Consider the following 14,680-nt stretch of genomic DNA (forward strand, 5'->3'; position numbering starts at 1 on the left):
TCATTAACACCATTAAAATATAAAGAAAACGTGTATAGTATTTGTACAGAAACAACATTTATCAAAAATATTACAAAAACTTTGTAAACAAATGATGCTAAGAAAAATTGTGTACAGAAACAACATTTATTGAAAATATTAAAAAAACTTTGTAGACAAACGATGCTAAGAAAAAAATTGGGAAATGCTAATTTTAATAATGTAAAATCCTTGCCACAGCTCTCAGGAAATCTGTCTTTTTCTGTGAATCATATCGCAAAACTATATTTTTGAGTCTCTCGTTCAAGTCCTTGTACTTTCGCTTCTCTGGAATACCATGTCCACTGTCAAACTGAACTTTTTTTCCAATTTCCAGATATTTGGATGAACACCTGAAACAACACTCTGTAGTGCACAGTGGTACCCTTCTAAATTGTTATTGGTGCGCGGTTGATCTTGCAAAGTTCTTTCAAGTATATTCCATATATGCATAGGAATAAGGGGTACTATTCGTCTTCGCCATTTCCTGATTCAAGTCCTCGTCGTATACAAGCTCATCAAAACTATCTACCACATCATCCATTGGAAGTAGTGACAGGGCAGAAAAACACCTAACTTTTACACTGAATTCAGCATCTCTGTGATATCTTTCTTTAAAACCCAAATCAATAACCTTGCATAAGTGGAAAAGGCATGATGAAATAGATACATCTGGGAAATGATTGCGTACACTGTTCATATGTGCTTTTTCAAAATCCATCATATACGCCTGGGGATTCAAATTTGGGCATAATTCCAAAATTTTTGCAAAAAGTCCATCCCCTGCTAAGTGTGTTGCATGGATTAAATCATCAAGTCCTTGATTTGTTGCAAAAATTAGCATTCTACTTTCATCTGTTTCGCCGCTATCAAATTGCAGGAAAACTTCGCCGCTGTCGACTTAAGCATGATACCATGGTAGTTGAGCTCTTTCATTTTCACTTAGTGACGCTCTACTTGACGCAATAAGTGACCTTGATGTTTCTTGGCTTGAAAGTGCGGCAGCCTTCAGACCAGTTAAGACCTCACATATTTTTGGTTTTGTTTCACATGAACTGTGATGATGTTCACCAAGACGGTTCAACAACTTGTAATCATTTTCTTCAGGGTTGCTTTACAGCTCTTCACATCGCACCTCCAATAAATTTTTGATCCATCCGCATTTGTTCTATGCTTCTCGTAAGTGTAATTTAAATCGTCTACTAGCTTCTGTCCTCCACGGGTACTTAGAATGGTACGAGGCATGGTTAAAGACTGACTGGTTTCTAAATAAAGAAATGCCTTAGTAAATAATGCATTTTTTTATTTGGAATATTGTTTTTGTAAATAAATAGTCGATTTGCTTAATGAAAGAAATTCCTTGTTGGCTTAATTACTCAAATAGTTTTGGTCACATTTTTATTTTTGTAAGAAATTCCTTGTTGGCTTATTTACCCAAATAGGTATGGTCACAAGGGAATCAAATTTCCGGGAATCAACAATACTGGGAATCAACTAACTGGGAATCAAAATACCGGGAATCAAATAACTGGAATAAAAAAACCGGGAATCAAGATACCGGTCACCGGCTATATTTATGTTTAATGAAATAAATCAACCAGAAACTACTTCAAAGGCAAATACTCCATGCATTTTGAAAGACCATGAATGGGAATCAACATTTCAGAGCATTCATCAACGTAAGTCATCATTTGAACAGACACCGAGCAAAGGTTTACCAAATTTTGTCATAATTTGACTTTCAGATTGATAGTTAGCTCATTTTCTGTGGCTTCCTATTCACTTAATAATTTATTGAGAGCCACAAATCTTGGTAAAAAAAATCCTTAGTTAGTCTTCTTTCTATTGAACTGCTATTTATTGTCTTGCTGAACAGAGAAAATAGTTAAGAAAGGTTACTCCTAACCCCAAAACAGCCCAAAAATGTGTAGTATTGGAAGTATGACATTTTTCCTGCTCTCTACATCTATCACTTTTATTCTAAGGAAGCCTGTGGAGTTACTGATGAATGTTTGGGATTTTTACCCACTCCATCAAATCAAGCCAATCAAGTATCTTTTCACATTTGCAAAATACAGGATAGGGCAGGGTAGGATTTATTGACATTCTAGTATAACTTTTACATTTCTTACTGGCGACTTATAAGATGAAAGAAATAAGCTCATAATTGTATCATTCTATATAAATAATTATAGGAAAAATTGAAATAGGCAGTACAAATTCCATCTACTCTTCTAATTATAGTTATCGAAATAAGAAGTACCATCATTGAACTTTGAATATGGCCACCTAGGAGTCACCAATCTGTGCGGTTGTATGCCTAAACAAAGACATGGAGTCTATTACCCTCTCCAAGCCAGCAAACGACAGTCCATTTAACGCTACAAAGTGCATCATTTGTCAGAACCACACTGATGACAAAACTGTGAGCACAGACAATGACCAAAATCATATATGTGAAGCAAGTGACATTGCTATGGCAATGTTCAAAGTGGCTGAAGATGATTGAAGGTGATGGATTTGTCTAGCATAAGATGAAAAAAATGCTGCAAACAGTATACAATGGAAACTAATCTTGACAGGCTGACAGATGACAGAAGTAGCCGTGGTCGGGCCATTTGACATCCCACAAATGCAGAAACAACTGGAACACTATTGAAAATGTGGCAATAAATCGTATAAAAGTAACATAAGAGTAAATTGCATCAGTGAAATACCATGCTTCAAGTTTCCTGACTACAAATAACTTTTTCCAAGATGCTGTGTTCACCCGAACTTGTTACCTACAAGATACAAATTCTCTTGCCTATCTTGATGTCAAGCAAGATTAAGTCTCAGTGTATCCTCTATCTTAAATCATACCTACCTGGAGTGCAAGTAACTCGGTATGGACTGATGACAAAATTCCACAGAAGAATCTGTCATTTTTGTCAGTACTACCTCATCCAGTATATTCTGCAATGAAAAACTTTATAGTAATTGGCTCGTAGTTATTACTATTATTATTATTATTATTTGCTAAGCTACAAACCTAGTTGGAAAAGCAAGATGCTATAAGCCCGAGGGGCCCCAACATGAAAAATAGCCCAGTGAGGAAAGGAAACAAGGAAAAACTAAATATTTTAAGAACAGTAACATTAAAATAATTTTTTCCTATATAAACTATAACAAGTTAAACAAAACAAGAGGAAGAGAAATTAGACAGAAAAAGTGTGCCCGAGTGTACCCTCAAGCAAGAGAACTCTAACCCAAGACAAACGAAGACCATAGTACAGAGGTTATGACACTACCCAAGACCAGAGAACAATGGTTTGAATTTGGAGTGTCCTTCTCCTAGAAGAGCTGCTTACCATAGCTAAAGAATCTCTTCTACCCTTACCAAGAGGAAAGTAGCCACTGCACAATTACAGTGTAGTAGTTAACCCCGTGACGAAGAAGAATTGTTTTCTTAATGTTAGTCCTATTAGGTGTGTGAGGACAGAGGAGAATCTGTAAAGAATATGCTAAACTATTAGGTGTATGAGAAGGCAAAGGGAAAGTGAACCGTAACCAGAGAGAAGGATCCCATGTAGTACTGTCTCGCCAGTCAAAGGATGCCATAATTCTCTAGTGTTAGTAAATCAATGGGTGGCTGGTGGCCTTGGCCAACCTACTATGTATTGTAATGAGGAAGTGTATTGTGAGGGAGGTTCCACCTGATTTAACAGGAGGAATTCCGTACCCTAGTCCCATGTCTGGGAACATTTAACTTGGGGAAAACTGTCCTGAAATGCACTGGCAAAGCTTTGGGTGGAAGAGCTGATATGACATTGCTTCACACTGGAACTTATGGTCTAACAGTCATCCAGAATTCTGCTTTCAATGGAGATAACTACAATAGCTAACTAGAATCGCTGTCTGCAAGGCAGACAAATAATATTCTACAAGGAATTCTTTGGAGAGAGGGGCATTGAGTCATATGTGGTAGAACTTAGTATTCTCAGCAAACTTAAGTCAGCTGTTGTACACAATAACACCGAAAAAAGTCAGAAGTACATAGCAGACTTCTGAATGTGCATCTCATAAGTTGCTCAAAGATGTTGACAGTTTCATTGAAACAAGGTTAGCTGTAAATAAAAACTTCAAGTTGTGGGCTCAGTTTCTGCAAATGATTGCTATTAGATCTTCATTTGGATGCTGTTCAATAGGCTCTGTACTTGTTCACCGCCTTTGACTCAACTAACTATTTGCGCTGGTGCTCAGTCTAACTTGAAGACATGTGACGTCTACACAAAACTGCACCACAAGTCTACAGTCACTTCTCACTGGAAATTTTTCCATCAGACAACCCTGACAAGTTTATTGCTGTTAGAGGCAACACAAAACTAAAGCAGAGCATCAACCTCTCATATAAGTGCAGCTATGGAGGCACTGGACACGCTAAACAGAAACAATACGTGGCTCAGTGGGACTTAATATATCATGAAATGATGGCCGTGAAGAACCTACACCGTCAATATGCTACTGTGTTGGACAACTGACATGAATTCTACCATCACCATGAAGCTTCACAGTCAACTACAGACCGCAAGGAGGCTCATGTTCAGTCAATGGTGCAGTTTATAGAGGAAAGAGGATCTCTCATGTCTCGGGATGCATGTGAAACCTTGCAGAATTTTGCAATAAAATAGCGTATGTCAACATATCCAACAGTTCTCGGCAGATTTTCAACACCAGATGAAGCGTAACAATACACTAAGGTTCACCAAGGAACAAACAACATGATGTCCCATCTGCAGTCCACAGTGTATGAAGAGGCTGACCTTGGCATACCAATACATGTACTGGATTTACTCAAGGCAGAAAGGAAGGTACAGTATGTGTAGTGATCACCAATGATACTGATGTAACCGTTGCCCTGCTCTACCACATGACTGTATTTATCCAAAATGGCATTGACGAACTTTGGGAGCGAGCTGAGTGGGGGACCTGCCTCTTCACACTTTGTCCCAGTGCCTGGGGGGTTGGGGTTCACTGTGATGTGTTACCAGCTGTGCACAGTCTGACTGGATGTGATTTCACCAGCAAAGTGGGCACCAAGAAGGATGCTTTGAAAGCCCAGCCACAGATACACTTGAAGCACTTTGGAAAGTCCCCGAACCTCTCAGAACAAAATGGTAAATAATATAGAGGTATACCTAATCAAAGTTCTGAAACTGCAGTGTGATGCAAGACATTTTTCTGAGTATCAATCTGAGGCGTTTCATTACACAAAAGTAAGTTCCCGCAAGAACCTTCCTCCTACCAGGCCAGGAATATCTCTACATATAAAGTGTAACTAGTACAATGCATAAACCATGATGCATTGTTTGGATATTTACTTGGACAAAGAAAATGTGGTTGTATTGAAGCCAAATGAATATGGTTATAAATACAAAAAGGAGGATCTTACCATTAACATCATGGAAAGTATTAGAACCCAAGTGGTCAGTCTGCTGTACCTGCATGAAATACGCCAGGTCGACGTGTATACAAAATGACGTGTCAAATGTGGACACTTCTGTCATTGACAGAGGAAATCTGTAAATATTTGTAAAAATCCAGTTGTTTAATAGTATATTGTGGTACGCAGACAAAATGTCGAAAGACAAAATGTCGAAGGTCAAAATGTCGACAACCAAAATGTCGACGGTCATAATGTCGACACTCTTTGAATATCAATAGACAAAATGTCGAAAGAAAAAATGATGATTGTCAGCATGCCGTTACGTTAGCCTGACAGTCTTTAAATCTTTAAATTACCTATTCAACAGCCTAAACAGTTTATTAAATCGTTTTTGCTATATAGTTTAACGAACCAGTTTAACTGCTTTTAAATAACGGTGTATTCAAATCTTATTTCTTCATTTCCTTTCTTGGAAGTCCAACGGTGTATTCAAATCTTATTTCTTCATTTCCTTTCTTGGAAGTCAGTCTTTATTATTACTTTCATAAGGCTTCCAAAAATGGAGTTTATTAAAACAAATAAAGGAGGTAAGAAGCTTGTGCACGATGGATACATTTACGTGATCGATAAGCAGAAAGAAGAAAAAATATATTGGAGATGCGAGAAACGGGGACTTTGCAGTGGAAGACTTGTTAGCAATGGTGAAGGGATATCAGTATCTCAAGAACACTGCCATCCTCCAGATTTAATGCGAAAAGAGGTGCTCAAAGTAAAAGAAGAGTTGAAAGAAAAAGCTAGTGAGTCGGAAGAAATTACTTCCTCGATAGTGAACAAATGTACTCAAAATATTCCTTGGGAAGTAGCCGGAGCTTTACCGAAAAAGGAATCACTTTCACGTACTGTGAAGAGAGTACGTAATTCTCGAAACGGTGATGAAGATTTAACTGTTACAACGAGAGGGGAAAACTTTTTACAGTACAGCTGTGAAGAATTGAGTATTTATTCAACATCAAGGAATCTCCAACTTCTTAAAGAAAAAATTAGATGGTTTTGTGATGGCACTTTCGATTGCGCTCCAATAGGAAGACAGCTCTACACAATTCATGCCATGATACAGGAAAACAAGACTCTTCCTCTCGTGTATTGCATAACAACCCATAAAAATGAAAAGACTTATGACACCATATTCGGCTGGCTTGAAAGTCGTAACTTGCGACCAGCCTCAGTATCACTAGACTTCGAGCTTTCCGCTATCAATAGCGTAAAGAAATTTTTCCCAAACGCTGAAATCTGCGGATGTTTCTTCCATTTTGGACAATGCCTATGGCGAAAGGTGCAAGGACTGGGTTTGCAAGCTTGGTACTCAAAATCTGAAAATGCAATGCTTATAAAAAAACTTCAGGCAATTGCATTTGTGCCACCACATGATGTATATGATTGTTTTGACACTTTGGTATCAAGTTTTGATGACGAAACCGATAACATTTTAGATGGATTCTTGCAATACTTTGAGACTACATGGTTAGGCGTTTTTCAGCGTGGACGAAGGAGACGCCCAAAGTTTGAAGTTAAATTATGGTCATGTTATGAGAGAACACTAAATGGTTTACCAAGAACAAACAACATGCTTGAGGGCTGGCATAATGCTTTCAAGAGGAGGATGACAATTATCCACCCAACGGAAGAAAAGCTTCTTCGAAAACTCCGTTCTGAACAAGCAAGTACTGAAATGGTACTAGAGCAAGTTTTCCAGGGAAAGGACGTTGGGAGAAAGAACAAAAAATATACAGATGTAAACGCCAGGTTGAAAAACGTTGTTGAAGGATATGACTCTGATAATGTACTGGACTTTTTGCAGGCAATAGCTCGGAATTTATAACGATGTACTGTTATTCCACTATTAAATATTTTAACCCTTTTTAGCATGTATTAATAAAGCAATAATTTTATGGATCTTTTCATACACCTATAACTCTTTATCTATTATTTTTTTGTCTAAATTGAGAAAACCAAAGAAAACATATTTTAGTATCAATTTACATTCTTGGAGTTCATTTAAGAATAGTGTGTTCAAGTGTCTGAACGTCAAATATTTTTCTTTCGACATTTTGTCTATTGATACTCAAAGAGTGTCGACATTATGACCGTCGACATTTTGGTTGTCGACATTTTGACCGTCGACATTTTTTGTCTTTCGACATTTTGTCCCACTACCGTATATTGTATGTAAAGTTATAAGTAGGCACAGATATTAGTTGTAAATATCATTAAGTTTACATGCTTCATGTCAGACAAATTGTTTCAATGAACCGAATTCAATGTACAAAATTGTTCGAATGTACTAAATGTCCATGATGTGTATTATGTCTACTGCCTTAAGTATTAAAATCTCAAGTCAGATAATTTTTGTTTGAGCATGACAAATTCACATCTATTTAAGAATTATCTGAAAAGGTAACTCCCAAACATGCTACAAAGGATTCCATTGGCTTCTTTGTCATTGAAAACCTCTATGTAGATAAAACACTTTCCATAATATTACCATTATTTGTAGATTTATGGATACTCTTTATCAGACAGCGTAGCATCGCTGTTTTGGGGCAGGAGTAACCTTTGTTTACTATTTTCTTTGGTGAAAAATCAAATAAACCACAATTGCAAATATGAAGACATTAGAAAGAAGACTAAATAAAGAACTTTTTGACCAAGTTTGATGGGTCTCAATAAATTATCAAGCAGATAGGAAGCCACAGAAAATTAGCCAAGTATCAATCTGAAAGGCAAATTTCGACAAAATTCGGTAAACATTTGCTCTGTGTTTGTTCAAATGATGGAATATATTGATGAATGCTGCGTAATTGTAAAAGTAAGATCATAACATATCTGTTCTGATGTTACTGTTTTTAGAATAATTTCCAGTTAATTTTTTCTCATCGCTTATTTATTTCCTTATTTCCTTTCCTCACTGGGCTATAAGCCCTTGGGCTTATAGCATCTTGCTTTTCCACCTAGGGTTGTAGCTTGGCTATTAATAATAATAATAATAATAATAATAATAATAATAATAATAATAATAATAATAATAATAATAATAATGGTCTCTAAAAATGCATGAAGTATTAACCTTTCCAATAGTTTCTAGTGGATTTATTTCACTAAACTTGAACATGGTCAATTTCTCAAATTTGCTCTGAGCAAATATGACGTATCTGTCTATTAAGAAAAACTGTACCACTTCTTGAAATGCTACCGACGATTTTTTTAATGTCTTATCATGTAAAACAAGAAAATATGAAGTTTTGCTTTAATAGAGTCATATAACCTTTTCACCAACCAAAGCCAAGAAAACATTTATCACAATTTTATCATTAACTCGATAGCAATTATTATAAACTTAAGCCAAGTGATACAAATAACTAAATAAAACCTCTAAATAGCTTCAAAATTCCTGAACCTCAAATTTGCCACGAATAGCATTTCGTATACATGTAAATGACCACAGGCTCCATTCTTCATACCATAATGTGGGTTAACGTACCCATTAATTGCAGGACATATTTTATTGAATTCCTTCACTCTGGACACATTTATCGTACCCTGTGATATTTATGCTTTATGAATTATTCATTTCTAAAACGAATGTTCAATTAAATTTATTCAATGTCCATTTGGATCCTTGACACAAAACATTTGAAACACTTAATTGTAAAATTATATGAGGTAAAAAACAAGGACAAGTGGCTAATATTATAATTAATGATATTACAGACACGCAATCTCAACATCACACACACACATACAAATATATACATACATATATATATATATATATATATATATATATATATATATATATATATATATATATATATATATAATATATGTATATATATATATATATATATATATACATATATATAATATATATGTATATATATATATGTATATATATATATATATATATATATATATATATATATATATATATATATATATATATATATACTGTGTGTGTGTATGGCGCTTTATATTTGAAATTGCATATTTCATGAACTAGGCAGTCAGTTCGCCTAATCCATGAAATAGGCATTGCATTGCCTGTTTCACGAAATAGACATCATTTACCTAAAATATGTACGTATTATAATAAGTTGCCTAATCCCCAGTTTGAGCAGCCTATTTCAGAAAATGGGTAAGTTGCCTGATTCCTGGTCTAGGCAAATCTATTATAGTGGCATCATAAGGAGTTAGCATCTTGAATATGTCTAGATACTGTACCCCTGTACTTAAAAAGTTCAGTCATTACTCTGACAAATTGTATTTCACAAACTAGAAACGGTAGTTATTTTGTTCACCTCTCTCTTCATTTTTGTTCATGTAATCTCCTTTCATATGCAATATAATAGATTCAACTATATATTGACACCTTCCCCACAGTTACTCTTAAGCTTAAAATCTAATAAAGAGGAATATAATGCCTAAGAAAAGAAATGCATAACGCATAATACAAAAGAAATTCTTTTATCATATTATCACCATTGTCATCATATGCTTAATGAAAATATTTACACAATCAAACGAAATAAAATACCTAAGTGGAAAGTACATAAATTCTCAAGAATATACATTTTACTAAACACTTAGTCTGGCATTTACTATTATTAGGATGGCAATGGCTGAGACACATTTTACCATTTTTCCTGCAAGTGCACCTCTTGGTGTCACACTTAAAAGCACATTTTGTGAACCCTTGACCTCCGGTTCTGGAATGAAGGGCTGCAACTTTACGGAAGGGTAACACATCTTGTTTAACTTGACCTTGCTCTACTAGTACGGAATCGCCTTTAGGAAGTTGATTTCTGGAATGATTTTTGTTAACTATTCCATTCTTGATACCGATCTTGTACAAGCCCACTGGGTTCACTTCAAGAACGACTCCTAGACTGATCCAACAGTCTAGGCGGCAACTGTCAAACTCACTCACAGACAGCAAAACAGTATCACCTGTTTGAAGGGGATCAAGCTTTTTCAAAGTTATTCGCAGGATTTCAATCTAACTTCTCTCTTGGCCAATTGCTGCATCTTGCCGTCGAATACCGATTAAATTCAAATGATTCGCCATCATATCATTAACCACATCAATCCCATCTGATGATGATTCACCAACGAGTCTTGGGTTCCTGTAGCATTACTTGAATCAAATTTGTCCGAATAATGACCGATTTTTTTTAGAACAGGGGTTCAGCAAATAGCCCTCATTATCAAGATACTAAGTGCATATGGGGCCACTATAATTGATTTGTCGAAATCAGGAACCAAGCAACTTGCCTATTTCCTCAAATAGGCTGCCTCATCTGTAGTTTAGGCAACTTCTAAGGGTCCATACACACACTATACATATTGCTGCATATTTCATGAAACAGACAATGAAATGCATATTGCATGAATTAGTTTCACTGACTGCCTAATTCATGAAATGGGCAATTACAAAGATTAGGCACGACAAATACATACATATATACATAAACACACATATGTGTATGTATATATATATATATATATATATATATATATATATATATATATATATATATATATATATATATATATATATACACACATATACACACACACACACACACACATATATATATATATATATATATATATATATATATATATATATATATATATATATATATATATATATATATATATATACCACACACACAAATCAGATTGCAAACATCGTAATTACTACATTTTTCAGTAATCGAATAAGCTAGTCGAAAGTTTATTACTTTCACGAGCATGCTACCATATAAATTCGTTTTGAAAGGAGAAAATGAACAATGAAAACCTAAAGGGCATTGATTAGGTAAAAAAAAATAAACTAAAAATATAATAAATGAATCATAGAGGAATAAAGCAAAAGAAAATTCATAATGGTTTATAAATTCCACGTGCACATAAATGACAAACTGACATACAATTCTGAAAAGCAATAAATGAAAAATCGCAGTAATAAATAGGGAATTATGTTAATGGACATAAGCCAAGTTATGTTTATTACGAAAGCTAATGGTTTTAACTTTATCTTGGTAACTATACCGATAAATAAAAAGGAAGTATACATACATACATACACACACACACACACATATATATATATATATATATATATATATATATATATATATATATATATATATATATATATATATATATATAATCATCTCCTCTTATACCTATTGACGCAAAGTCGTCTCTACCTTGAGCTTTTAAATCAATACTTCTCCATTCATCATCTCCCACTTCACGCTACATAAGTCTTCAGCCATGTAGGCCAGGGTCTTCCAACTCTTCCAGTGCCTTATGGAGCCCAATTAAATGTTTGGTGAACTAATCTCTTGGGAGGTGCGAAGAGCATGATCAAACCATCTCCTTCTACCCATCACCATGATCTCATCCACATATGCCACTCAAATAATCTCTCTTATAGTTTCATTTCTAATCCTGTCCTACCATTTCACTCCCCAAACTTCTTCTGAGGTTTTTGTTCTCAAATCTACAAAATCTGTTGGATATTGTTTCATTTTCATACCAAGAATCATGTTCATACAGTAACACTGAACTCACTAAACTGATACATAGCTTGATATTTATATGTACTGTCAGGCGATTTGATTTCAAAATTTGACTTAACCTTGCCATTGTCTGATTTTTTTTTCTAATTTTTAATCAAATTACAATTCTAAAGACCCTGTGTTAGAGATCATAGATAATAAAAATCTATGAAAAGCTGAGAGATGAAAAAACTGAATTTAGGAAAGGCATAACTTATACTGACCATTCCATTTGAAGATTTGTAGACCAATGTGTAGAATATAGGAATCCACTTTTGATGACGTGTGGATTATTATGGAGTTCCTCCTAATTATGTAAATTTGATTATATCTGTTCATGAGCAAAGCAAGTGAGAAGTTAATGTTGGTGGAGTCCTATCAAATGAATTTTTCAGTGAACAATGGAGTACTCCAAGGAAATGTGTTGTCCCCTATTTCTTTTATCCTCCTCATGGATTTTGTAATGCATAGAACTGTTGGTTGATGGTAAGGAAGGATTGGAATGGATTGTTAATATGAACTTAGCTGACCTAGAGTCTGCGGATGATGCAGCCCTTATTAGCAGAACACCACAGGATTTGCAATGACTGCTTACCAGAATACATGAAATATTGTGGGCTCATGATAAATATAAGAAAGACAGAGATGAAGAGAACGAAATATACAATGGAAGATGAAATATCATTGGGAGAGAAAGTATTAATGAGGTAGAATAGATACATATATATATATATATATATATATATATATATATATATATATATATATATATATATATATAGATAGATAGATAGATAGATAGACATACATATTATATATATACATATATATAATATCCAATATATATATATATATATATATATATATATATATATATATATATATATATATATATATATATATATCCTCCTACGCCTATTGACGCAAAGGGCCTCTGTTAGATTTCGCCAGTCAACTCCATCTTGAGCTTTTAAATTAATACTTCTCCAATCGTCCTCTCCTACTTCACCCTTTATAGTCCTTCAGCCATGTAGGTCTAGGTCTTCCAACTCTTCTAGTGCCGTGTGGAGCCCAGTTGAAAGTTTGGTGAACTTATCTCTCTTGGGGAGTGCGAAGAGCATAACCAAACCATCGCCATCTGCCCCTCATCATGACCTCATCCACATATGGCACTCGAGTAATCTCTCCAAGTTTCATTTCTAATCATGTCTTCCCAATCAACTCCCAATTTTCTTCAGAGGGCTTTGTTCTCAAATCTACAAAATCTATTGGATATTGTTTCATTATCATACCATGACTAATGTCCAAACAGTAACACCGATCAAACTAAACTGATATATAGCCTGATTTTTGTGTGTAATTTCAGGGAATTTGATTTCACAAATTTACTTAGAGGGTTTAAAGGCCACTCATGAATGGCAGGGGCAAGAGACAGTGGCATTGACCTATCGAGCAGGACAATGCCCCAGAGACTGTCCTTGTATACATATGATCCGCACCCAAGCCCCTTTCCACCCAAGCAATGACCAAGGAGGGCCAGGCAATGGCTGCTGAGGACTCAACAAGTAGAACTATAGGCTCCCAAGACCCCCATCCTTAGCTCACAAGGGTGGTGAGGTTGCAACGACCAAAGAAACTAACGATTTTGAGCAGGACTCTAACCCCAGTCTAGTGTTCACCAATCAGGAACGTTACCACACCAGCCACCACAACCCTATATATATATATATATATATATATATATATATATATATATATATATATATATATATATATATATATATATATATATATATATATATATATATATACATATATATATATATATATATATATATATATATAAATATATATATATATATATATATATATATATATATATATATATATATATATATATATATATACAAGAACCCCAGCCTAGCATTCACCAGTCAGGAACGTTACCACAACAGCCACCACACCCAATATATATATATATATATATATATATATATATATATATATATATATATATATATATATATATATATATATATATATATATATACATATATATGTATATATATATATATATATATATATATATATATATATATATATATATATATATATATATATATATCATCCGTTACTAGTCCACTGCCAAACTAAGGCCTCACACATGTCCTTCCATTTGAGTTTATTTATCTTCTTTCTATGCCCGTATAAACCCGCACACTTTCTTAGTTCGTGAAGCCGTCGTATTCTCTTCCTTCCCCTGCTTCTTTAACAATCTTTAGGGACCAATTCTATTATTCTTAATGCTTGTCCTTCTATTAATTTCGGTCTCGTGTCATGAGGAAACAGTTAATGCCTGTTCTACGTACGTACTCTCATCTGTTGTCTTTGCATTTTCATTGAACATTAGCTCAAGTTTTACTCGTATTCCTTTTCAGTCCTACATATCTGGTTTCTCTATTGAAATCTACTACCATATTTTGCTTTTCCTCCAATGAGTCATTAAAAAGGCCAGTTAAGGTATTCCCCCTTAAAAACAATCCCTACATTTTCCTAATAAAAATTCTTAAAACTTCTAGGCATGCTGTAAATAATTTATGAGAGATGGGGT

At 34.4% G+C, this 14,680-nt stretch overlaps 1 protein-coding gene across 1 annotated transcript; it reads left to right on the forward strand.

The window, feature by feature from the left end:
• The first annotated feature begins 6,002 nt into the window (after positions 1–6,002).
• On the forward strand, positions 6,003–7,322 carry LOC137615019 (uncharacterized). Its single transcript, XM_068344653.1, has one exon. The coding sequence runs from the start codon at positions 6,003–6,005 to the stop codon at positions 7,320–7,322; it is 1,320 nt and encodes a 439-aa protein (XP_068200754.1).
• The last annotated feature ends 7,358 nt before the right edge of the window (positions 7,323–14,680 follow it).

The sequence above is a fragment of the Palaemon carinicauda genome, chromosome 21 (assembly GCF_036898095.1).
Source record: "Palaemon carinicauda isolate YSFRI2023 chromosome 21, ASM3689809v2, whole genome shotgun sequence".
Taxonomy (NCBI): domain Eukaryota; kingdom Metazoa; phylum Arthropoda; class Malacostraca; order Decapoda; family Palaemonidae; genus Palaemon; species Palaemon carinicauda.

What these genes read in the sequence shown, in the direction of transcription:
- LOC137615019 (XM_068344653.1), top strand. Translation starts at nt 6,003, where the DNA reads ATGGAGTTTATTAAAACAAATAAAGGAGGTAAGAAGCTTGTGCACGAT.